This window comes from Macaca fascicularis, chromosome 3 (assembly GCF_037993035.2).
Source record: "Macaca fascicularis isolate 582-1 chromosome 3, T2T-MFA8v1.1".
NCBI lineage: Eukaryota > Metazoa > Chordata > Mammalia > Primates > Cercopithecidae > Macaca > Macaca fascicularis.
This window is the reverse complement of record NC_088377.1, coordinates 157989688-158013766: the sequence shown is the minus strand read 5'-3', so window position 1 is coordinate 158013766 and position 24079 is coordinate 157989688. Positions and strand designations below refer to the sequence as shown.

General features: G+C 42.2%; 1 protein-coding gene across 3 annotated transcripts in view; it reads right to left on the bottom strand.

Annotated features, from left to right (window-relative positions):
• Positions 1–22095, bottom strand: part of CAV1 (caveolin 1) — a 35826-nt gene extending 13731 nt beyond the window's left edge. The window contains exons 1-2 of one of the 3 annotated variants that reach the window (XM_015447263.3): positions 21294–22095; positions 20410–20574 (exon numbers count right to left, since the gene is read on the bottom strand). In XM_015447263.3, the coding sequence (XP_015302749.3) occupies positions 20410–20574; positions 21294–21695 (567 nt within the window). In that variant the 5' untranslated portion in view covers positions 21696–22095. Of the gene's footprint in view, positions 1–20409; positions 20575–20710; positions 20738–21293 lie in introns of those variants that run through there. The other 2 variants (XM_015447262.3, XM_015447264.3) reach the window with 2 other exon arrangements.
• Positions 22096–24079: the final 1984 nt, after the last annotated feature.

The window sequence follows — 24079 nt, the reverse complement described above, 5'->3', positions numbered from 1 at the left end:
TTGTTGTCTGGGCATGAGTTAATTTATGCAAAACATTTAGGGCAGTGCCTGCTACATCAGGAGCTACATCAGGTGCTCTGGCCCAGGTGCCTCAACCAGAAGTGGAGAGGTGTCAGGGACGTCAGTAACAGTATTGGGAAGATGGAAAAGATATTTTGGAAAAGGAGAACCTTTTGGCATTCCTGAAATCGTTCCATGTCAGTGACTGCTCATTTTGTATTCTGCCATTAAGCAAGCAAGAAGGATGAGTTCATCTCTAGCGAGTCAATGAGGCTTCTGGAGTTTATTACCATGAGGCACACAGTGACCCAATGTACCCCAGGGAGATGATGCCCCAGCTGATGAGTGCACAGATGTGTCAGAGAAAGTTGCCCTGACATTCCACATAAGCCACTCTCTTTGCTTTGGATTAATTCCTTTTCATCTTATTCCTCCTTTCCTTTTGTTTGAAGGCAACCATCGGGTTTCTCCATCTTTTGCTCTTCTTAGGAGGGAGTATGAGTTTTCCTGGGGTTTGTATTACTTTGAAAATTTAAGCTAAATCTTCCTACACTGATAACAAAGATACCCGTTTCTAGTTCATATCCTGTTATGCATTGAATTATGTCCCTTTTGACAAGTTCTGTTGAAATACTAATCCCCAGACACTCAGGATGTGACTTTATTTGGATATAGGGTCATTGCAGATGTAGTTAGTGAAGATGAGGTCATACTGGAGTAGGGTGGACCCCTCATCAAATATGACTGGCGTCCTTATACGAAGATGGCCATATGCAAACACACAGGCAGAAGGCCATTAACGATGGAGGCAGAGTGGAGTTATGTAGCTGCAATCCACAGAATGCCAAAGATTGCCAGCAAACCACCAGAACCTAGGAGAGACAAGGAAGGCCTTCCCTCTAGTCTTCAGGAAGAGCATGGCCTTGCTGACACCTTGATTTTGGACCTCTAGCTTCCAGAATCATGAAATTTGTCCCCAAGAAATTTCTATAGCTATAGGCCATCCAGTTTGTAATGCTTTGTTAGGGAAGCCCTAGAAAATGCACACACATTCCCTTAGAAGTCACCAAAATGATCCTCAGGGATAGGATTTGGGATTTCTGGCATATTGTTTTTTATGGGGTTCCCACGTGGGAACCTAAAACTGCACTGCAGACCAGCTGTCTGTGAGCAGTCTGAGGGAACCCGGAGCCATCGCTTGCATCCACATGGCCTCACGTGTTCATTACCACAAAAAACATCTAGTGGCAGCTGGCTCAGTATAAAGCAGGCTCTACATATCTTGATTCTTTTTTGTCCTCTGGTGTCAATTTGGTAGCACTTGTTGATGTTGAGTGTTACCAAACAAGTGACATTGAACAGCGAACAGTATAAAAATAGGCCACAGAAGGGCCAGCGATAGCATGGATACTGGGTGATTAGTTAGTGAACTTGAACAGAGAGGAGGGACAACTCAGTGTTTGCCATCTTTGAGGAGAAAGAACCACAACCCCTCACAACTTTCAAGTGTTGAAAGTTCTGTCCCAGATAGAAAAATCCTACCTTGTTTAATGTATGAAAATCTTATTTTATCCAAACATGCAATTATAGGGATTCATCCAGAAGCCTGGTTTCCTTGCTAAATTCTGTGTTTACACTTGGGAGTTTGTTATTCTTCAACCTTCTGGGGGTGTCATGGGACAAATCTGAATGATTACCACACGAAAGAAAATAAAAGCTCTTTCTTTTCTATCAAAGACACAAGAAACGGAAATGTCTTCGTCATTTTCAGGCTATCCATTGGTCTGCGTGCACATTTGTTTGAACTAGAGCTTTTTAAACACCATTAGCATCTTTTCAGTTTCTACAATACACTTCCTCATGGCGGAGGTTGTTTCCTACTATTCAGTTAAGTCAAACTAGGGTTACTAATAGCTTTCATCTTACCTCATTGCTGGAATATTTTTTCCTCCAGTGCTTCTAGTTCGTTTACTAAACACACAGAAAATGAATGAAATAAATCTCTGCAGGTTTGAACATTGCTTGGCAAGTGAGGAAAAAGATATACACTAGGGTTCTTGCAAAGTCTAGGCAAGGATAATCACAGCTCATTATACAGAATTGTTTGATACGCTGTATAATGTGGCTGTCAAGATGCAGTCCCCAACCTCTACAACAGGGTTTTTCTACCTGGACACCATTAACATTTTGGGTCCAATGATTCTTCGATACTGGAGTGTGGGTGGGGGTACTGACCTGTGCACTGTAGGATGATTATAAGCATTCCTGTTTCTCTACCCAAGTAGAGCCAGAAGCATCCCCCAAATTCTGACAACAAAAACTATCTCCAGACAATGCCAAATATCCCCTGGAAGGGAAGAAAAACTTTCTCTTGATTGAGATACACTGCTCTAGAAAATCAGAATACAATGTAATAAGATACAACTTGAAGTTGAGAAATATTTCTAGCCTAGAATGCTTGTTTATTTATTGCAGGCACTTTTGGCTTGCTGTACTGTGACTTTGTGAGTTCATTCATTCATTTACCCAATATTTATGAAGCATCTACGTTTTGAGGATAGAGTAAGTGAAATGAGGAAACAGGACCAGGACAAGGTCAATGAGCTGGCCATGGGTAACTGACCGATAAAATAGAGACCGCCTCTGGCTTCTCAGGCTCACTCAGGAATCATTACCAAGGAGGGGTGTGGTGCACTGTCTTACTTTTAACGTAATAGAGGAAGTCATTTTCGTACTTGCCTCTCTAAATCACTAACCCCTAGAATTCAGACTGGAATCTTGAGTATATCTCGCAGAACAATTCCCCAAACCCTTTTCTACATCAAGGACTCCCCATTTGCTGTTGATTTTGCCTGGAGCACTCCTTCAGCACTCTGCACTTGGCTCACTTTGAGTTCTTCATAATGTTTTAACCTAAATGTTTTCTTCTTCAATGACTTCTTTCTAGCCCCCTCCTACTTTTCTCACCTGGACCTTTTATTTTATTTTATTTTTTCATCTAGCCTATCACGTCCTTATTTAATGGAGTGTGTGTGTATCTGTGTGTGTGGTTATTATTTCTGATACTAGACTCTAAGCTCCCCGGAACGTAGTAGGTACTAAATTGATATCTGTTGAATAAATGAATGAATTAGTGAATACTGCTATTTAGTAAGTTATATTTTTCTCTTTCTCCTGTTTGCAAGAACATGAACCTGATAAAATCTCCCAGGGAAAGGAGAATTCTGAATGTGTTATTATCTGGCGTAAGAATTAGTAATTGCTTTCACTGATTGAATTTATTTATTCTAATCCAGGCATAATTTTGGTAAAAAGGTGAACCAAATGGAAGACAAATTAATTCAGTTTTTGCTTATCATGAAATCTGAGTTAAAACCTACAGGTTATGGCATAGCTCTACCCATGGAGATGATGATTTCCTTAAGAAGGTTTAGGTGGTCTGGAATTCAAATGCCTTCATGTTTACCTTCAGAATCATATGGCTGGGGTGTTAAGTGATGGAATTAAAATCATGCAGGGGCCTAAATGCTAACGTTTATATGGGTCAGAGAGAAACAAACTCTTTACAGCTGAGTAATAGGAAAATTTGACTGTAAGTAATAGAGTTTCTGCCCTGTAGCTCTTAGTCATCTGATCCGATTGCTCACAGATGGGCTGTCAAAAACAACAACAACAACAAAAACTGTAGAAATGGGGCCATGAGAACTAGGTGAATCTGACAACTGTCAGCACTCAGAAAGTCTGAGCACTTTTTATTTAGCTAGATCTTCTTAAGACCACTGCTCTAACTAAAGTTGCAAGTAATTATGCACTTCTCTGTCATGTGAACTAAGATGAATTGGCTGGTTGCAAAAACAAACAAACAAACCCAGAAAACTTAAAAAACAAAAACCTGAAAGTTTGTAGCCCACTTTGGAAATGATTTTCTGATCCATCTTAGAACACATACAAACAATTTTGCAGCAAGGATGATAGAGGGAAGACCACAGAGCTCTGAGCCCAGATCAGGACGGGAAATGAACTCCAGCTCTTGATCTTCTTCAGTACCAAATATTTATTTGTGGTTCATTTGCATTCAGCACGCCATCGGTTGATAGCTCAGTATTTCAAAGATGATTTAATTAATACCACAGTCTGAATATCAACAGTGAGGATGCCAACTGGTAAAACCTAGGAAGAGGGTAATAAAAATACTACTGATGAGAGGTCTTCCACTGTCTCTTTGCGTGGGCTTTCTGCACTCTTACAGGCTTTGACTCTTGTATGAATACTGGTCAACTGGAATCGCAGAATTTTATAAATAAAGGCAACTTACACACTGTCTGCTTCTACCTCTTGATTTGAAGAAACTGCTGTCCAGAGTGTAAGTGCCTTTTCCAAGGCCCAATATAACCCTGGAGGTCCATGTTCAAGAAAGGACTGGAATTCAGTCCTTTATTCTGAGGCTCAGTTTCCTTGTCTGCTCTGAGGAGTGACCAGTATCTTCTCAGTAACTTAAGGTCTCTTTTCTGTGCCAGGAGCTGGAGAAAGAATGATGTCTGTCTGTCCCTGGGCCCTGGGAAGATCTCTGAGGTCACTGGCACTTTGGGAATTTTGCTGCATGATTTGGAAAAGAACTAGTGCATGTTGTCAGCTTCATTCCTAGTATGTCTAAGCCATGAACTCAGGTGGGAAAAGGGGGAAGGGGATGATACTCTGGTGTTCTAACTGGCTAAGCTTCCTCTTAGGAAGAATTAAAAATAAACAGGCAAAGGAAAGGAAGGAACCACAGAGCTGGATTACATAAGTGATATGAGATTTGTGCTATATACACAGCATATCTCATGCAGTTGCTAAAGCAGTGTGCAAGAAAGAATTTTTTTGTAATAGAAATTTGAGTGAAAAATATTATATTCCAATAAAAATGCCAAGGACCTCCCCAAATGAGGACCTAGTGAAATGACAACTACCCCACTGTGGCCCTGAAGGTCCTGAAAGTCTTGTCATGATAGAGTGTTTTATTATGAAAACATTCTGAGAGTCTAAACTAGACCCAATTCTCACTATACATTAGCAGCACCTGAGAACCTTAAGAAAAGAATACAGAATTCTGGGCCCCACCATAGACCAATTAAATCAGAATTTCTAGAACTAGGGTGTTTAAAACAGTGTTTTTAAATGTTCTGCAGATGATTTGCAGCCAGGGTGAAGAACCACTGGCCTAAATTCACAGAACAGCCAGCTTTTGCAGAGGCCACACTCTTTCCTGAGTTTCTATCACAATAGGGGTTTATACAAGCTGCAAAACTGTGTGAATATGCAATGTGTAGGAGGGAGTGGATGGGCAGGCTTGCCATACAGATAATGCTTCATGCTGACCTTTTGGTATATACAATGCATGCATTTTGCAGTGTTCTATTTTTCAATGTTTACCACTTGCATTTTCAGCCACTGATTGAAACAATGCCACATCAATTCCTCTTTGCCCCTAAACAAACGAGGTATCCTGCTGGCATAGGGGAAAGTGTTCATGTGTATGTCTATGTTTAACTATGAGGTGTGTGAAGGCTGTTTTGCACCACACTATAATGGTAGAGGCAGAAGGATTTGAGAAGTTATATAGACAAAGAATTTAACACATGACCATTACAAAATAACCTCTGGTGACACATTCCTGGGATTAGCCACTCTTATTACTTGGAAGTTCTCTCATGTCACCTAACACTTTTTTTTCTTTTCTTTTCTTTTTTTTTTTTTTGAGGCAGCGTCTCACTCTGTCGCCCAGGCTGACATGCAGTGGCACAATCATGGCTCACTGCAGCCTCGACTTCCTGGGCTCAAGCAATCTTCCCACCTCTCAACCCCCCAAGTAGCTGGGACTACAGGTGCATGCCATCATGCCCGGCTAATCTTTGTATTTTTTGTAGAGATGAGGTTTCATCATGTTGTCCAGGCTGGTCTCAAGCTTCTGGGCTCAAGCCATCTATCTGCCTTGGCCTCCCAAAGTGCTGGGATTATAGGAGTGAGCCTCCATGCTCAGCCTACCTAACACTTTTCTAAATAAAAAGCTAAGTGTGCTAGCCTTCCCTCTTATTTCTTATCTTGAATGGTGATTGCGTCTGAGCAGTGCTTTTCTTGTAAGTCTCATACTAACCTGACAATAACCAAAGATAATTGTCATTCCATGTTTCCTTCTAACCCTTCCAATAAATCACCTACACGAAACAGTCCCTCCTGAGCCTTACCTGGGGTTTCTTCTTGGCTCCTTATTCCTTTTGCTCTTTCCTAGGGCTTCTCCAGAATCTCTGCCTCCCTCTTAAGATCAAAGCAGGAACCTATTCTGAATGAGTCTGACCAATAGCAGATGACGTAGAGAATCTTGTATGTGACACGACTTTAAATATTTCGCTGTGCTTCTTTTAAATTATTATTATAATTATTTATATGCTTATTTTTCAGACCTAATTTGAGTCACCACTTACTCAAGGAGCTATGGCATGTGGATTCACCTATGGGTGTGTTTATAATAGTGACTCAGCCTGGAGACCTTGGCCCCTTGGTGCTGTGGAATTATTACAAGGGGAGTTTCCATATCCATTATACTCACCAGGCACCTTGGTTTTCCACATCACAGGCTCCCACAAAAATGACAACTCTATTCTGGTCTCTTCTTATTTTTATATGCTTACCTATTTGTTGCCTACTTAATATATCTGTTTTATTTCAAGTCTTTTAACATCATCTTACTTTGTATTGAACTTTATCTTATTTTTATGGGCTATTGTAATTTGTCTAAGTCACTTTGCTATTATTTTTATCATAAATGTTAACAAGGTCATTTTAATTGGTGTCATTTTTAAGTTGAGAGTCCTCTTAGCTTGTTCACGCAAGTTTCTGATAAAATATTAAGTGTGCTATGACTGTGGTTCTGGCTGTATGTTAGATACCAAGTTACATCCCAAATCCACAATGCATTTCATCACTCTTTTTTGATGGCTACTTCCTAGTTATATCTATTCTCAACTGAATAACGATCCTGGTATTTTATACTTAGCCAGTTGATAGGAAGGCTATTTGGGGTCAAATTGAAGAGTCTTATATTATTACAGTAAAATCATCTTTTATTATAGGAGACAAAAGAAGGAAACATATCTGGGAAAAGAGCTGATGTTCATTTCACTTGGCACAGACACCAATAATGGAATTAATGGTGTCTGACTCTTTCAGAGTCATTAATGTGTTGTTATTGTTGTTGTTTTTTTTTATCTTTTTCCTGAAAAGAGATCTGAGATCTATGAGAAACCACTTCTGAGGCAAAGAGAAATTTCTGTGCTATTGGAATAGTGGGCTAACAGTTATCACCTCCCAGCACACAAAATCTCAGAGCTCTGTGTACTTGAATGTAGAAGTAGTAAAGCCAAAGAGAAGGAAGCAGAGGCTTGGGTTTCTCAAACCTGTGGCTTCATCCAGGGATGGGAGGTTTTGGATTTTTCTTTCGGGCCATTCCCTGATCTAGTCATTCCTCTCAATCTTTCCATAGTGTGGGGATAGATGGGGGATTCAACAGGCAATCCTTTCACCCCTCCCTTGCCAGGGGAGTTCTCCTGTGGCCAGAGACCCAGGCCCCCAGCCTACACACTCTTAAGGACAATGCCAAACAGCAGCTGATGGTATATTTTGGCATTCTGGGAATTTCCCTGTCCTGTCTGCCAGACACCTAGGAGATTAGTCTGATCCTCCATGACCCCAGGAGATCATCTGGATGCCACAGCTTGCTTACTGGAAGGTTTAGGAGAGATGTATTTGTGTCCTCCTAAACCTGGAGATTTAAAAAAACTCTAAATAACAAATATTTTAAATATATACACATATTAGAATTCATTTTCTCTTTACCTAAGTAAACAGACTAAATGTTTTTGAATTTATTTATTAAGTTCTTGAATTTTTTTTTTTTTCCAACAAGGTTTTCAAATACAGCTAATAGGGACAAAAGTGGCAAAGGAAGAAAGACACTCAATTATGTAATCCTACTGTGTCTTTTCATTCAAAACACACATTAACTTACTTTAAAAAGAATTTCAGAGTGGCAACTGAATTCGGCATCTATTTTCTGAAGTCTGACTCTGCATGGGGGCACTGGGCAGCTACAGAGGTGAGGGTGCCATTGCTCTGCTTTGAAGGACACAGGCACAAAGCGTGGAGAGAAGGAAGGGAGAGGAGAGAGGACACTGAGGGACAGTGAAGCAGAATGGTTGGAAGGCTTTGATGAATGCTACAGCAGAGATAAAAACAAAGGATGGTGGGGGCAAGGAGAAGAGATGGCTGATTCTGAGAAGGCCCAGATGTCAGAGGAAAGCTCCAGCGGATGAGTGAGGTCTGTCAGGCAGGCTGTGGTGTGGCAGGACTCACAACGTGCTCCGTGCCTGGTGCAGGGCTGGTGCTTCCCAAATATTGGTTGAATGCCTGATATGGTTTGACTGTGTCCCCACCCAAATCTCATCTTGAATTGTAGTTCCCATAATTTTCCCATTTTGTGGGAGATGACTGAATCATGGGGGCGGTTTCCCCCATACTGTTCTTGTGGTAGTGAATAGGTCCCATGAAATCTGATGCTTTTATAAGGGGTTTCGCCCCTTTTGCTTGGTTCTCAATTCTCTCTTGCCTGCCACCATATAAGATGTGCCTTTCACCTTCCACCATGATTGTGAAGCCTCCCCAGGCATGTGGAACTGTGAGTCCATTAAACCTCTTTTTTTAAAATAAATCACCCAGTCCCAGGTATGTCTTTATCCGCAGAGTGAAAACAGACTAATACAATGCCCTTTCTGGGACAGTACATTATATGAGAATGACTCTTATTCCTAGCTTTAGACCTAAAGAAATAGAGGGACTTACCCAAAATAGTTTGGTGAATTTGTGGTTATTAACTGTTTTAGATAATTTCTCTTCCTACTAAAAAGCCTCATTCTCAAGAACAAGCAAGGAAGAGAGAACTGTAAAGCTAACCAAAATAATTAGTGGTGAAATCTAATGAATGCAATTCCACTTTCTTGACATATTTTGGTATGCCCATTTCCAGCCATATTATTACTTCTAAGAAGATAGAAAAGATACACAGTGAACCATGATTGCTGAGACTTTTTTTTTTTTTTTTTTTTTTTTGAGATGGAGTCTTGCTCTATCGCCCAGGCTGGAGTGCCGTGGCCGAATCTCGGCTCACTGCAAGCTCCGCCTCCCGGGTTCAAGCAATTCTCCTGCCTCAGCCTCCCCAGTAGCTGGGACTACAGGCGCCTGCCACCTCGCCTGGCTAGTTTTTTTTTTTTTTGTATTTTTTAGTAGAGACGTAGTTTCACCGTGTTAGCCAGGATGGTCTCGATCTCCTGACCTCGTGATCCGCCCGTCTCGGCCTCCCAAAGTGGCTGAGACATTTTAATTGTTCTTCTTAGAGACTAATGGTGCCTTGTAAAATGCACTATTAAATCTGTTTCTTCCTTCTGGCATTTGTTTTTGAGAACAAATATGTAATTACTAGGGAGGAAGTCTCAGAGAAACGATTTGCCATATTCCATAGGCATTTCTCCTACCAACATAAAACTCAGGTTTTTCTCAATTGTTTCCTGCTTTTACAATGTATTGGTGTGGTCCCACAAATGTCTGTAGAAATTGAATGGGCAAATTGAGAACCTTAAAAGGAGCTGTTTAGTGCAAAGTACCTGTCAGGACCTGCTTCCTTTCCTGGTGCTTACCCCTCCCTGTATATCCAGACAGGATCAGCCCACCCCAGGGGCTCTGGCCAACTTGGGTGATCAGGGGCACTTTAAAGACTTAAGTGATTCAACCTTAGCCCGCACTGCAATGTGTCTGGTTCTATTTCTAGTCACTGGAAGTTCTACTCTGGCCACGCCTGCCCTTTGTACCCCATTTCTGGTCTTTGGGGCTTAATCCTCCCTGCCCAGCATCCACATTCCTTGAAGCCTGGGGTTTTACATTGGTCCTTCTCCTTCCTCAAACCACCTGCCAAGATCGAGGGTCTGATCCTAGAACCTCAGACCTGTTACTCCCAATGGAGATCATGTCTGGAATCGCCATAAGCTGCTCACCTAGTGTGAGGACACCGTCATCTCTTTCCATACTGTGGCCACACCAATGGCTTCTGGGATCATGACTTATTACAGAGAGGCAGTGGAGGACAGTGGTTAAGAATCCGGGCTTTGGAGTTTCACTACCTGGGTTCAAACCCTAACTCTACCACTTCCTGCCTGTGTTATTCTGGCAATCTGCTGAGCCTGAGTTTCCTTACCTACAAAAGGAATATGATGGTGATAATAATAGTACCCATCTCATAGGGCCATTGGAGCTGTCAGTAAAATGATCTTTGTCACCCAGTCAGCCTATAGGAAGTGCTGGAAGAAGCACCCCATCTCCTGTCTCACTCCCACTTGCACAACCCCCCTTGTTTGCCCCATTGCACCGACAGCCCTTTAAAGGGACTATCTCATCAGATATGGTTCTGCTGAATGCAGAATGCAGCTTTTCAAAACTTCGCTTTTAAATTGCTGTGAGACAGAATATTAAGCACATACACACACCCTCAAAAGTTATTTAAGTCTTCTTGAAAGTAAGACTTTTAGACTTATTTAAGTCTTTTGGTTTTTTAATTGCCAGCACAGCTAATGATGATTAAGAGGAAATGGTTGTGTCTTTAGGAATATGTACTTCCCCTGCCATGAAATAATGACCAACAAGAGACATGACTCCCTTTTTAATGGCCTTTTTTTTCTGGCCTAAAAAGCCATCTGTGGGTCACTGTGGCCTACAAAGAGACAAATGCCTTTGCTGGACAAGGAAGGCCCTGCTGATCTGGCTTCTGCTACTATCCCTGGCTCTGGCCACACTGATCCACTGCTGGTGCCCAGAACGGGCCAGGACCCCTCAAGGCTCTGGTTGCTCCTGCAGCTCCCTCTGCTGGGACCCTGTTCCTGGTGAACATACATTCGGCTTTGGAGACCGCTGAGAACTCTCTTCTTTGTGCTTGACTGTGGCCTGTCCTTTGGTTACATGACCTCACTCAGGTTTGTTTACAGGTCTGTTTCCCCACTAAGCCCTAAACTCTTTGGGGACAAGGGCTATAATTTAACTACCCAGTCCATGTCTGAGCCTGATTGGGTCATCACACATGGAAGCACCATGCACAGAAATGGTTGTTGGGAGTTGTGGAGCTGGGATATGAGATATCACGGCCCAGTCCAGCATGAAGCAGGTGGCAGGACGGGGAGAAGGGTGCTCATGTTATTTTCTTTTCCTTTGCTTTTTGTCCCCCAATCTCCTCCTTTGTCACTGCTTGGGCTCGGCTTCTTTTCATTAGTCATTGCAAATAAGAAAATGTAGTTGTGTTTGACATCTGCACCATGCATGAGATGACCCACTGCCATATCTAGACACTACTTACCTTTTCACATAGAGTCATCACAACATCCTTGCTGGGATCAGAAGAAGTTTATAAATTGAATGTAGCTTTTTAAAACATCACCTTTAAATTGCTATGAGATAGAATATTAAGCACATATGTATAACATCAAAACTTAAGTCTCTTTGAAAGTAAAATCTTCTGGTTCTTAATGGCCAGCACAACTAATGATGGTTAAAGGGAAACTCAGTTGTGTTTTTAGGAATATGTGCTTCCCCTGCCATGAAATAATGACCAAAAAGAGACATCTTCTCAAGGTTCAATAAAGAAAACAAGATGTATTTCATATCTGAAACACCAACATAGTTCCCATGAAAGGCAGGAAATTTGTATTCTGTGCAGGTGTAATTCTGTTCTATCAACTAATTCCCTTGGTAGTTGCATAGCCTGTGGATCATGCAGATTTCCTTTAAGGCAAAATTAAAAACACTTCCCCCACCCTAAACAATGGTTTATGTGCAAGCATGCCCCTTTATGTTTCCTGGACTAACTGAAAAATAGTTTAAACTATTTTAAACATTTACATCTTTTACTGAGTAGCTGAGAAAATATGTGATGGAAGGATGTCAGTTTCATTAAACCTGTGTTTCAGAGAAAGAAAGGTCTGAGGGTTGAGTAGATTGGAACATAAGGGATCCTCTTTTAAGTTAGGGTACAGTTTGACGGGTGTGATAAAAGGCAGCAGATGGGTGACATTAGAGAAAGGAGTCAGGGAAAGGCCTGACATGCCTGGAATGTAGAAATTTTGCCTAGTCTGCTAGAAAATAGTGTGAATAGGGACTTCCAGTAGATTCCAGGTATAGGAATCAGAGACAGGCCATTGCCAATTCATTTGTGACAATATTGTTTTTTTTTTTTCCAAATGGGACATTTCTGAGCATGCCTGGATGCTATTACTTGGGGCTGAGTAGTGCTGGATAGTCTGTATGAGACAACCTAGAACATATGGTCACCCCATTCCTAGGTCACCCGGAGGCTCTAAGCTTGCAGTTGGCTTTAAGCCCAAGTAGCCTGAAGGGATGGAGAACCATTGAGCAAGTTGATTTGGGAGCCCTCCGTGGTGTTTCAAAACTCTCTGGCAGGGTTTTAAATGGCCTAACCTGCAAGTATTCTACTGGCAGGGAAAACATCTACAACTTTGCTGTGTATCTTATTTGCTCTCTTCAGGTAGAATCAACCAGGGTGTATATCTTTAAGCCAACCTTGGGTACAGTCATTTTTAAATCTGAGTTCACAGTGTAATCATTTGAAGAATGATCATTTGAAACTCTGAAAAATACAGACACTCAGGCTCCACCTCTAGATATTCAAATATAATATATATGGTGGGTCCAAGAATCTGTATTTGTAAACATTCATCTGATTATTTTGGCACCTAGTCAAATTTGATAGTTCTTTCGGGTTTATCAAGAGGCTATGGGGTTTTAAAAAGGCTGCAAATTTCAATTTTTATTTTTACTTTTTTGTGATGGAGTCTCACTCTATTGCCCAGGCGGGAGTGCAGTGGCGTGATCTTGGCACACTGTAACTTCTGCCTCCCGGGTTCAAACAATTCTTGTGCCTCAGTCACCAAAGTAGCTGGGACTACAGGTGCATGCCACCATGCCCGACTAATCTTTTGTATTTTTAGTAGAGACAGGGTTTCACCATGTTGGCCAGGCTAGTCTCAAACTCCTGACCTCAGGTGATCCACCTGCCTTGGCCTCCCAATCAGTGTTTCAATAGGAGGATTAGAAGTTGAGAGCCAATATGTGAGGAGAGGATATTAGAGAGGAATTGAAGAATTTTCTACAATTTAATTACAATTTTTTATGAGACCAAAACAGAAGCAAATTGCCTAAAAATACATGTTCCTATTTTGCCTTGTTTATTTTTCCAGAAACAATTTGAAGATTTATAAATGAGGTGCTGTTTTGACCAAAGATATAAAGATATAAGATTTTAACAGACAGTAGAATTTGGTAAAGGAACCCAGCAAAAGTTTGTGAAAGAATCTGCATAAAGAAAGTCAAGGAGATAGCTACAAACTCTATGTGAGCAGCATTTATATCCTGGCTAAAACAATTAGCCGGGAATTGTGGCACATCCCTGTGGTCCCAGTTACTCAGGAGTTGCTTGAGCCCAGGAGGTTGAGGCTACAGTGAACTGTGATTGTGCCATTGCACTCCAGCCTGGGCAACAGAGCAAGATTTTGTCTCGAAATAAATAAATAAATAAATAAATAAATAAATAAATAAATAAATAAATAAAGCAAAGAAACACAAAATAGTTTGCCCAAAATATTTTTGGGGCATTCATTTTATTTTATTTTATTTTTTGAGACAGAGTCTCGCTCTGTCGCCAGGCTAGAGTGCAGTGGCCGATCTCGGCTCACTGCACTCTCGGCCTCCCAGGTTCAAGCCATTCTCCTGCCTCAGCCTCCCAAGTAGCTGGGATTGCAAACACATGCTACCACACCCAACTAATTTTTGTATTTTCAGCAGAGAAGGGGTTTCACCATGTCGGCCAGGATGATCTCGATCTCCTAACCTCATGATCCACCCATCTTGGCTTCCCAAAGTGCTGGGATTACACGAGTGAGTCACTGCACCCGGCCTTTTTTGGAGCATTGATTAACTGCTTTTAGACAAACAATTTTGCTCCCTATGTATAAGCTCAAATCTCGGGGACTACTGAGGAAGATAAATCTGTGGGCCTAATATCTTCGATCCCTTCTTCCTCCTTGGTGTCCAGTGGGACTAGAATGCTTTCTAGTTGAAAGAGATCATGAAAGCATTAGGCCATTATGCTGAAACCACACCTGATATGATTACTTCATGCATGCCTTTTGTCGACTGCTAAAAAAAAATAATTTTGTATCAGTCTCTACTTTAGAATCACCACATTCAAGTTTTAGAGAAGAAAGTTACAAAAGTTGCAAATATATTTTTTCTAATTTTGTCACAATCCTCTTTCACTACCACAGGTTGCCTCTGAGCATCTATGTGTTAGGCATAACTTCTAGGGTCTAAGGGCATCTTTTTTAGAAAGTTGTTTTAAAAGAAGTATAGTTTGCAAATGTTTTTCTCTAGGGCCTCAGATTATGGTAAAGAAGATAACAAATATGCAAGGTCTCCAGGGTGTGGAAGAAGAGTGTGTGTATCTTGGAATAAACCATCTTTGTGTGAAGACAGCAGCCCTGAACTTTCCTCACAGCCAGGAGGGGTCATGGAAGGTCCAACTTCACAGGTGAGTGCACATAGCCCTGTCCTCCTAGGGACCAGCTCTTTCTGGTCATTCCATCACAGAGAATTATGTTTAAAAGTAGGGCAAACTAAAAAGCAGTTTCATTTGGAATATGAAGTGTCTGTTATTTTATGGACTTGAGTGGGCAGGATACATAAACAGGTGGTTTTTCAAATTACTGGACTTTCCAGATGCTGCTCACTATTGCAGCTGTTCCTACTTTCAACCCCTTAAAAGTGTAGCCAACCCTGCCATTAATTGAAAGAATGTCCCACATCATGAAGCTTTTCATAATTCAAGGGTACTTGGTGTACCTTGCCTTAAATTTTAATAAATAATGTGAAATCATATACAGTTAAAACCAAAGTTTTTTGATTGCAGTTAATAGATGGAGGAGGGAAAAGACTCTTTTAGTAAGCATTTAAAATGTATATAATTTTGGGCTGAACTTGAAAGCATTTCATATGCTTAAGAAGGAATAATAGCCGCCATTTTAGTATCATCCTTTGCTCAGTATTCTGAGAACAATTTCCCACTGAAGATGATCATAATACAATTTTATGAGCTGAGGATTCTGAATTCCATGCATGACTTCATACATGGTAGAATATCAATCACTAACTTGTGAAGCTATCTCCTAAACAAACATACAAGCAAAACTAATACTAATGCGAACAGAAAAAGATATTAACGTGGTGCTAAGTGCTTTGACAGAGTCTGATCTTTTAAATCTTATGCTTTGATTAGATGTATATCAAATAAACAATAATTTTATAAGTGACTGTTATACTGATATAAATCACCAATTGCTCTAGAATGCTTTCTAGTTGAAAGGGATCACGGAGGTATTGAGCCATTGTATTGATACCAGAACTGATCTGATTATCATGTGCTTGCATTTTCTTGACTGTTAAAGACAAATTTGTGTCTGTGCATATTTAAGAATCATTACATTCCAATTTTAGAAAAGCAAGTTATGAATGCATATTTCTGTTTTTCAACAAAGACCTCCTTTCAGATGTCCTGATTTGTCTCAGTGCTAACAGAATCATCTAAGCACATTTTTCCTCTCATGACAATACTCCATGCTGAATCACATAATCTTATCTATTCTTCCTTAATGATACATTTCAAAATATTCATTTTGGGCAGTAACTATGTAAAAAGATGGATAACATTTTAAACTTGTTAGTGCTTAATTTCTATTAATATTACAAAAGAGGAATTGGAGGCCAGCCTGGTAACCATGATGATCCCTTCCAATTCTAAAATTCTGTCATTTTGTGCATGTATGGTTCGATCCCCAATGCCACTTTGCATTGTCCTCATTTCACGTCTGGACTATGATACAATTACATCTAAACTCTTTTCTGCTCAACTAGACTGGCTACTTTTCATTACCTTCTGTACCTTCACCAGAGTCATTTTACAAAAAGGTCACCTTCATTATACCACACTGATGCTTGCATTCATTCATGGCTGCCCACTGCTGACATGATGATGTCCAAACTTATCATGAGTGCTGTATTTAGAGACTCTGCATTTTACTATGATCAGTCTTTTCACCTTTATCACCTACCACTCTGCCACATGAAATCTCAAATCCCAGTCTGACTGAGCTACTAAAACTCCCCTATGGGAGACATTCTTGTCTCCATGTCTGGCTCATTTAGAATGCCTTCCTGTGCTTCTGCCCCAGCCATTTGCAATCCATCTGTCCTCCATGACCCAACTCAAACTGTACTTCCTTCATAGCATTCTCCATTAAACCATCTGCAGCACATCCTCCTTCTCCAACCCTGCTATCCTTTCCATGACTGGGTCTCCCTAACACTTCATATTGATACCACTCCCTATTTAAAAATCTTTTGGTTATGCAATATTCAACACTACTGTATTTACTTTTGATTTCTTATCATATGTATTATATTTGGTCTATTTCCAAAATGATGAGAAGGCTTACAGTAGGGACCACATAAGACTGTATGCCAGTTAAAAGGAAAAGTGAAAATACGAAACCATATGTGGGAGAGAATAAGGAACATGAATTAATGAAACTTAAAATCCAGCTATAGATTTGAATCTGCTTCCTGGCAGTCAAGGCAAAAAAAAAAAAAAAAAAAAAAAAAAGGGAAAAAGGACCAATCAGTTTCCATGTAGCAGTGACTTACTACATTTTGGCTGTATGTGTGTATTTTTTTTATAAAAACTTTTTACCTGTATGCATGTTGTCCCACTAACTATAATCGTCTTTGTGATTGCTAGGATTTATTGTAGGAATTACATAGCAAACCATCTAATCTAGCATATTGCATGGGTTTAATAAATAAATTAATTGATGGCTAATTTTATCAGAATTATATATTTGAAGCTATTTTATTTATGTAGAAAATCAAAATAAGTACACAATAAACATGTGAATAACAATGCGAACAAAAGAAGGAGACAGAAATCTCAGAGGGAGAATGAAGGGTTTGAGTTTGTGACCACTTTAATTAAAGGAAATTTTAAAAAGTATTCACAAGCTACTTAATATTTTTGGGTAAATGTCTATATTTGGGTAAATTGTCTCATAATGTGGAGCAGCGAGCTTTTAGTAAGATGAGAAATGAATTTTATTGGAACTGGGTTGTATACTATAATATATGTCATTATTACTAGTAAATTAGGTGATAATGCTGCACCTTCTTGAAATATAAATTCATGCCACACATGAGTTTTCTTTCCTCTCCCTAAATAGCTGTTTCCTGGGAGGGAAAAATGCAAATTCAGCTGTTTTCTGGGACTACTGAAAGTTACTATGCAGATATACTATCCTGTTCTTCATACTTTACACTAGGGTTTCATTTCTTCTCTAGAGTTTTGTTATTGTTTTCTTTAACGTGTCAATGGGATGCTTTTACAATGTAGAGAACACCCTAATCTGGCACTGTCCAATAGAGATTTCTGTGCTGATGGAAATGTTCTATGTCTGTGCCACTAGCTTTACCTGTTGCATACTCACAGTGTGGCTAGTGTGACTAAGGGGCTGAATTTTAAATTTTATGTGATATTAATTACTTGAAATTTAAATGGAAACACAAATGGCTAGTGATTACCATATTGGACAGAGCAGCTTTCACAGGGCTCCTTGCTTTCAGGACTAAGTTTTCCTTACTTCATTGGGTAACTTTAACAGTAGATTCCATTGGCCACTGTTTCTTTCTTATTATGTGAAGTTTTAAGCTACCATGCATTAGCAGTAAAGCTTTGGGTGCTTTTAAGAAGCACCCAAAATTATTGTCGTGGTTTTTTTAAGAAGTCTACGTTGTTGGCCAGGCGCAGTGGTTCACGCCTGTAATCCCAGCACTTTGGGAGGCTGAGACCAGTGGATCACTTGAGGTAAAGAGTTCAAGATCAGCCTGGCCAACATGGTGAAACCCAGTCTCCACTAAAAATACAAATACTAACCCAGCATGGTGGTGTGCATCTGTAGTCCCAGCTACTCAGGAGGCTGAGACAGAATTGCCTGAACCTGGGAGGTGGAGGTTGCAGTGATACAAGATCATGCCACTGCACTCCAGCCTGGGTGACAGAGTGAGACTCCATCTCAAAAAAATAAAAAAGAAAAAAATAAAAAGAAAAAATTAAAAAAGTCTATGTTGTCAAAAGTAAAATCTAGGGAAATTTATTATTTACTGTCATGGAAACCGGGAATCATCCCTGTTTCTGTCATTTTGTTTGTGCTTGGACTTGAGGACACATATTCATAAAATAGGAGTCTCCGTAAGATGTAGATAGGCTCCTGCTCTCTGGGCAGAATTTGCATTTGTAGTTTTGGTGTCTCTCTGTAGGTTATTCTCTGAAGTCCCCTCTATGCCAGGCATCTGAGTGAGACAGCCAAATTCTTTTCTAGGTGGATTTTTTGGTTTGACTGTCTTGTTTTGCTCACAGTTCTATGAGCAAGTAGTCAGGATTTGGTTTCTTTAGGCTAGCAGGAGCTCGCTCTAGCTTTTTCTTTTAATTTATTTAATTTGAGGATCCCCACACTTGCTCTTTGAAATGCTGTTTTGTAAACTGCTATTTCCTCCAAGCCTGTTATGTTTTTTTTCCATCTGTGTTGAAGTCTCTTTTCCCAGTGGGGCCTTTCTTTCTCAACTTAGTCATGCTATGTGTGGAGACCCACATCCACTCTGTTGGCCTCTCTGACTCATCCCGGGAGGTTTGCTTGCTCCAGGGAATCTCACTCACGGTGCAGTGGAACAACAGGGAGGATCCAGAGAAGCCAGCCCTCTCTGAAATCTGCCTCTTTTCCTGGCAACTCTCCTTCTTGTTCAAAGCTACATGAGAAGGGTGGGGGTGGGGGAAAGCACAAATATCCTCTCCCTTTAAGGTAATGTTTTTAGTAAATAGTTTTGTAGCAATTCTATTTTCTAGTTTGTAAGGTACTTTTGTTGCTGTTGCTTTTAAATATTCCATAATCCAGCTAGTCAAAAAAAGCTGCAAATGCTCCAATTTTCCTTTTTCCTACTCCAGGAAGCCAAGAGAGTCAATTCTGACAGTTTTTTTTCCCTTCCAGTTACAGATTAAACTGTTTCCCCTTTTGAAATATATTATTCATGAATGTAAACAGTTTGCGAACTATAGCTCTTCCCATCCGCAGACAGCAGGCATGGTGGGTGGAAATTGCTCATCCACCTCATTGATTGCTGGGGGCTATGTAGGACTAGATCTTCACACTCCAATCTCTGAGCCAGGATTTTTCCTTAGCCCTCCACTTCTCAGAGAAAACCCTCTGCCAAGGATGGCTCCAGCCCATGATATCCCAATCCAGATGTGTTTAGACAATAAATTCCTCCCACTAGATTGGCTAAAAGGGTCAAAATCGAATAACAATGATAATTTAAAACTGACCACTGAGTCAGATCTAAGTCTGGCCAATAACCCAGTCCATTTATTTTTAATCTCACCAAGCACATCCTGAAAGTATGAAAAGGAACTCCAACCTGAATGTGCCATTAGCTCAGGGCAGGCTGACCCAGGTAGCTACTAAAGAAGCAGCTTTCCACATTTAAGTGCAGGTGTCCATAGATAGAAAAAACCAAGAGGCATACATTGTTTTTAGTTTTGTAAATTTGCTTAGTTGTGCACAAGTGACTTGTTAGAATAGTTAAAGTAACTTTCATATGTATATGAGTAAGTACGTATTTTCTTTGTCTTTAGTCCTAGGCATTTCCATCCACTGTAGTATTTTTAAGAAAATCACTTCCCATCGTTTTAGTTGGGGGAACATGCCCATGTTGTATTCTGACTCATCCTCAGCACAAGACCTGACACAATTATCTTACTGTCTTAATGCCACGTGCAGCGGGGACCTGTCACTAGAGTTTCAACCTCGGAATGGATAGGAACCATCTCACCGTCCCAAGGAGTATGGGCCGTCTGTTGCTGAGGTCAATAAGTTCATCTGCTAGGATAAAAGGGTAGTTATAGGAACTTCTACAAAACTCACTTTAGCTGAATTTCAGCTTAACTAATTATTGGGGGGAGATGGGGGAAGGGAGATGTTACATTTCTGCCGACCACGGAAGCTCCCACACATCAAACCCACAAAACTGTGTGTGTGTGTGTGTGTGTGTGTGTGTATGTGTAGGGGGCGGGGTGGGATGTGCATGCACGGCAATGCTAAAGAAGGATGCACGGGCTAACTGCCAGAGGAGAGCTGTCCCGGCCCTTCCCTGTTGGTCGCCTTGGCTTACCTTGACCACGTCGTCGTTGAGGTGTTTAGGGTCGCGGTTGACCAGGTCGATCTCCTTGGTGTGCGCGTCGTACACTTGCTTCTCGCTCAGCTCGTCTGCCATGGCCTTGTTGTTGGGCTTGTAGATGTTGCCCTGTTCCCGGATGGGAACGGTGTAGAGATGTCCCTGCAGAGGGCGGAGGGCGGACGGCCAGGAGGGGGAGGGCGGCAACGGCGGTGGGAGGAAAAATGCAAAAAGAAAAACAAGCAATCAGAAGTCAGCCTGGCGGCGGGAGAAACCTCGAGCTCGAAATCGAACTAACCGCTCCGACAGCTACGGCTCGGTGCACAGAAACCGTTTGCGCGCAGCCAGCTTTTTAAGAGGATCTGGCAGAGGACACCACACCCCTCCGTACTCTGCAGGGCGCGCCTGCCTCCCCCGCCCGCCGCCAGGGGTCAGGGCAGGCCCCGCCGCGCGGTCCGCAGGCCCCCGCCCGCACACGCCCCGGCTCCGCAGGCAGGACCCGCAGGACCCGCAGGACCCCGGCGGCGAGGGGGCAGCCGCAGGCTTCTCCCGGACTCCCTAAGTTGCGCCGCTCTCGGCCCGAGCGCTTCACCTGTTTCGCGTTCCAGTCCCCGGCCCCTATTACTCCTGCCCCGGTAATCCCTTCCAGCTTTATCTAAGATCCAACAGCAGCCGCCCGACCAGCGGAATGTTCCCTTTATCGCTGCTTCTTGGCCGCGTCCCCCTCGCACCTGCCCGCGCCCCCCACCCTGCCTCGGCCCTCTCTTGTCCCTCCACCGCTCTCCCTGCCCAATCCGCCGTGATGATCACAATCCCGAAAGTCCCCATTTCTGGCGGAGCCAGGTGCCAGACCCCCTAAACGTCCTAGAACTCAGTCTCACCTGCGCAGCTCCCACGACCCACCCCCAGAGTACTCCCAGGCTGCGGGCGAGTGGCTGAAGGGCAGCTGCGTGTTGTAAAACGAGGTCTCCACACCTGGGCAGAGCTCCAGCGCGTGGAGGGCGTTGGAAGTGATGGTGGCTGTTTGGGGAGGGGAGGTCCACCCCTCTCAGAACACCCCTGCCAGACGCCAAGATGCAGGAGTTCTTGAGATGGTTCAAGAACTTTGGAAAGCGCAAACACACTGCGCGCCGCCTCCTCGACCTGCCGGTCTGGACGCCTGGCGGGGAGTCTCGGGGACTGTCCCCAGGACTCGGGTAAATGACACCACCACCCTGCACTCCACCTCTTCGAACCCCCAGCAGGCAGGGCCGGACCGCGGGGGTCCCGCGACAAGGGAGCATCCTAGACCCGTCCAGAAAACGCGTCCTGGGTCCGACAGACCCAGTCTCAGGACCCCAATCCCCTTTTCCTTGTTCTCCTAGCTCAGGGGCTCCCTAGGCCCTCTCCCCATTAGGAAAACATAAAACATTCCTGGCTTCTCTTCACCTCCCCGCCCAGGCCCATTCCTCAGCGGTGCCAATGCCAGAGGAGTGCTCCGAAGTAGAGAGAGGGCTGGGGCCAGGGCAGCAATCGGGATACTTGGAGAGGCAGATAGCAGAAGCGGACACTCCCCGCGCGCCCGGGCCGGCGCGCCCCCACCGATGCCTACCTCCGAGTCTACGTATTTGCCCCCAGACATGCTGGCCCGTGGCTGGATGAAAGCTCTGAGGAGGTTTCCCTGGGCTGTGATTTAAGGGAACTGAGGAAGGAAGATCTTGTATTGTATGGGGGAAAAAAAAGGCGCTGACGGGGGGCGGTGGCTGGGAGGGAGCCTCCTGGCCGCCCGCCAAGGGTTTGTTCTGCTCGCGGTTGGCCCGGACGTGCGCTGCGCCGGGTCTAGGCACATCCCCAAGGTTCTGGCAGCAGAGGGCGGGGAGAGCCCGCAGCGAGCAGAGAGCTAGTGAGAACGTTTCTCCCGCGCTGGGGTGCTTGGGCAGATTATTTTAAACCTGAGGCAACATTTTCCCTGCTCTGAACCACCAAGAGGCGTCCCGGGGAGAGCGAATGTTTTCGCAGTGCATCATCTCAGCAGGGGTGGAGGGAGCCGACGCGCCTGTAGAGATGCCCAGTATGGGCAACCAAGGCGGCAGAAACAATCCACAATCCTGCCCTGTCCTAAGCCGTCCCTTCCCACCTCCCCCATCCCCCGCCCATCGCCCACGTTCCATCTCTGCCTTAAGACACATCTGTCTCCCTGTTTCACAGAGGGAGGGATGAAAGATGATTAGGAACCTTTAGGTACATTTCACATCTAAACTTTGTGGATCCCTTGTGGAAGGAATCTGTGTGGGTGCCTGTGGTGTACTTTTGGTGACACTCGTTTACATCTAGTCGGTGTGGATGGAAACTTAAGCAGGCATGCAGAATTTAACGTTTCCCATCCGTTTCTGAAATGTCTCCCAAACGCTTCGAATTAAGAAATGAAGATCTTTAACTTTTCTATAATTTTATTACCGATATTTTCTGGAAAAATGGAATTTTATGCCAACAGGTTATGCCATATTTGCAAAACACACAAAATATTTATAATTGTAGAATTATTTAAAGCTTCAGGTTTATTACCAGAGAAGATTTTTTTAATGTGCTTGGCTGTGAGGAAAGATTTAACTTTTCTAATTAACTAGACTTTTTAAAAATGTGGTAGCGATTAAAGTATTTTATCTGTTCCTGAATTTGGGGCTTCTCTCTTTACTTTTTTGTAAAGAAGCACAAAATGAATTAAATAGTAATCAGTCATTTTACTCTTGAGCTGTAATTAATCAGGAAACTCATTATCCAAAAATGGAAAGGACATATTACCTACGCTTCCATATGCAGTCAAAAGTCAAAGTGTCACTTGAAATTATTTAAAAAAAAAAAAAGCTGGAGTACACTTAAAGGGGCACAGGTTAAAATTAAAATAGGGGAATGTGGGTTGGGAGTAAGAGGGAGGAGAAAGGGAAATGGATGGAATGTTGAAAGAGTTGATTATCTAGTTGGAGAGAAGACACAAAAGTATAAAAGAACTATAAAGGACAGGCTATTGTTGGTAGCAAAATTTTTTGGAACAAAAGATCAGTTTTAACTAAGAATGGCAGGGAAAGTGTCACAGTGTTGCAAATGTTGGCATGCCTGTAATTATGTTGGCCATTCATGATTAGCAGACTAAAGATCTTTCAAAAGTTGGGTTTTCCCAAATACCACATTAGTGGGAGCTAAATGATTAGAACTCATGGAAATAAAGAGGGAAACAGCAGGCACTGGGGCCCACTTGAGGGGTGGAGCATCAGGGAGGGAGAGGAGCAGAATAACTATTGGGGAGTAGGCTTTGTAGCTGGGTGATGAAATAATCTGTACAACGAATCCCTGTGACACAAATTTACCTATTTAACAAACCTGCACATGTACTCTTGAAACTAAAATAAAAGTTAAAAAAATTGGAATGTTTAAAAATAAGCTTATTTATGAATAAACAAATAATTGGGATTTCTCTTTTTCTTTCTTTCTTTCTTTGTTTTTTCTTCCTTCCTTCCTTCCTTTCTTTCTTTCTTTCTTTCTTTCTTTCTTTCTTTCTTTCTTTCTTTCTTTCTTTCTTTCTTTCTTTCTTTCTTTCTTTCTTTCTTTCTTTCTTTCTTTCTTTCTTTCTTTCTTTCTTTCTTTCTTTCTTTCTTTCTTTTTCCTGACAGGGTGTCCTCTGTCACCCAAG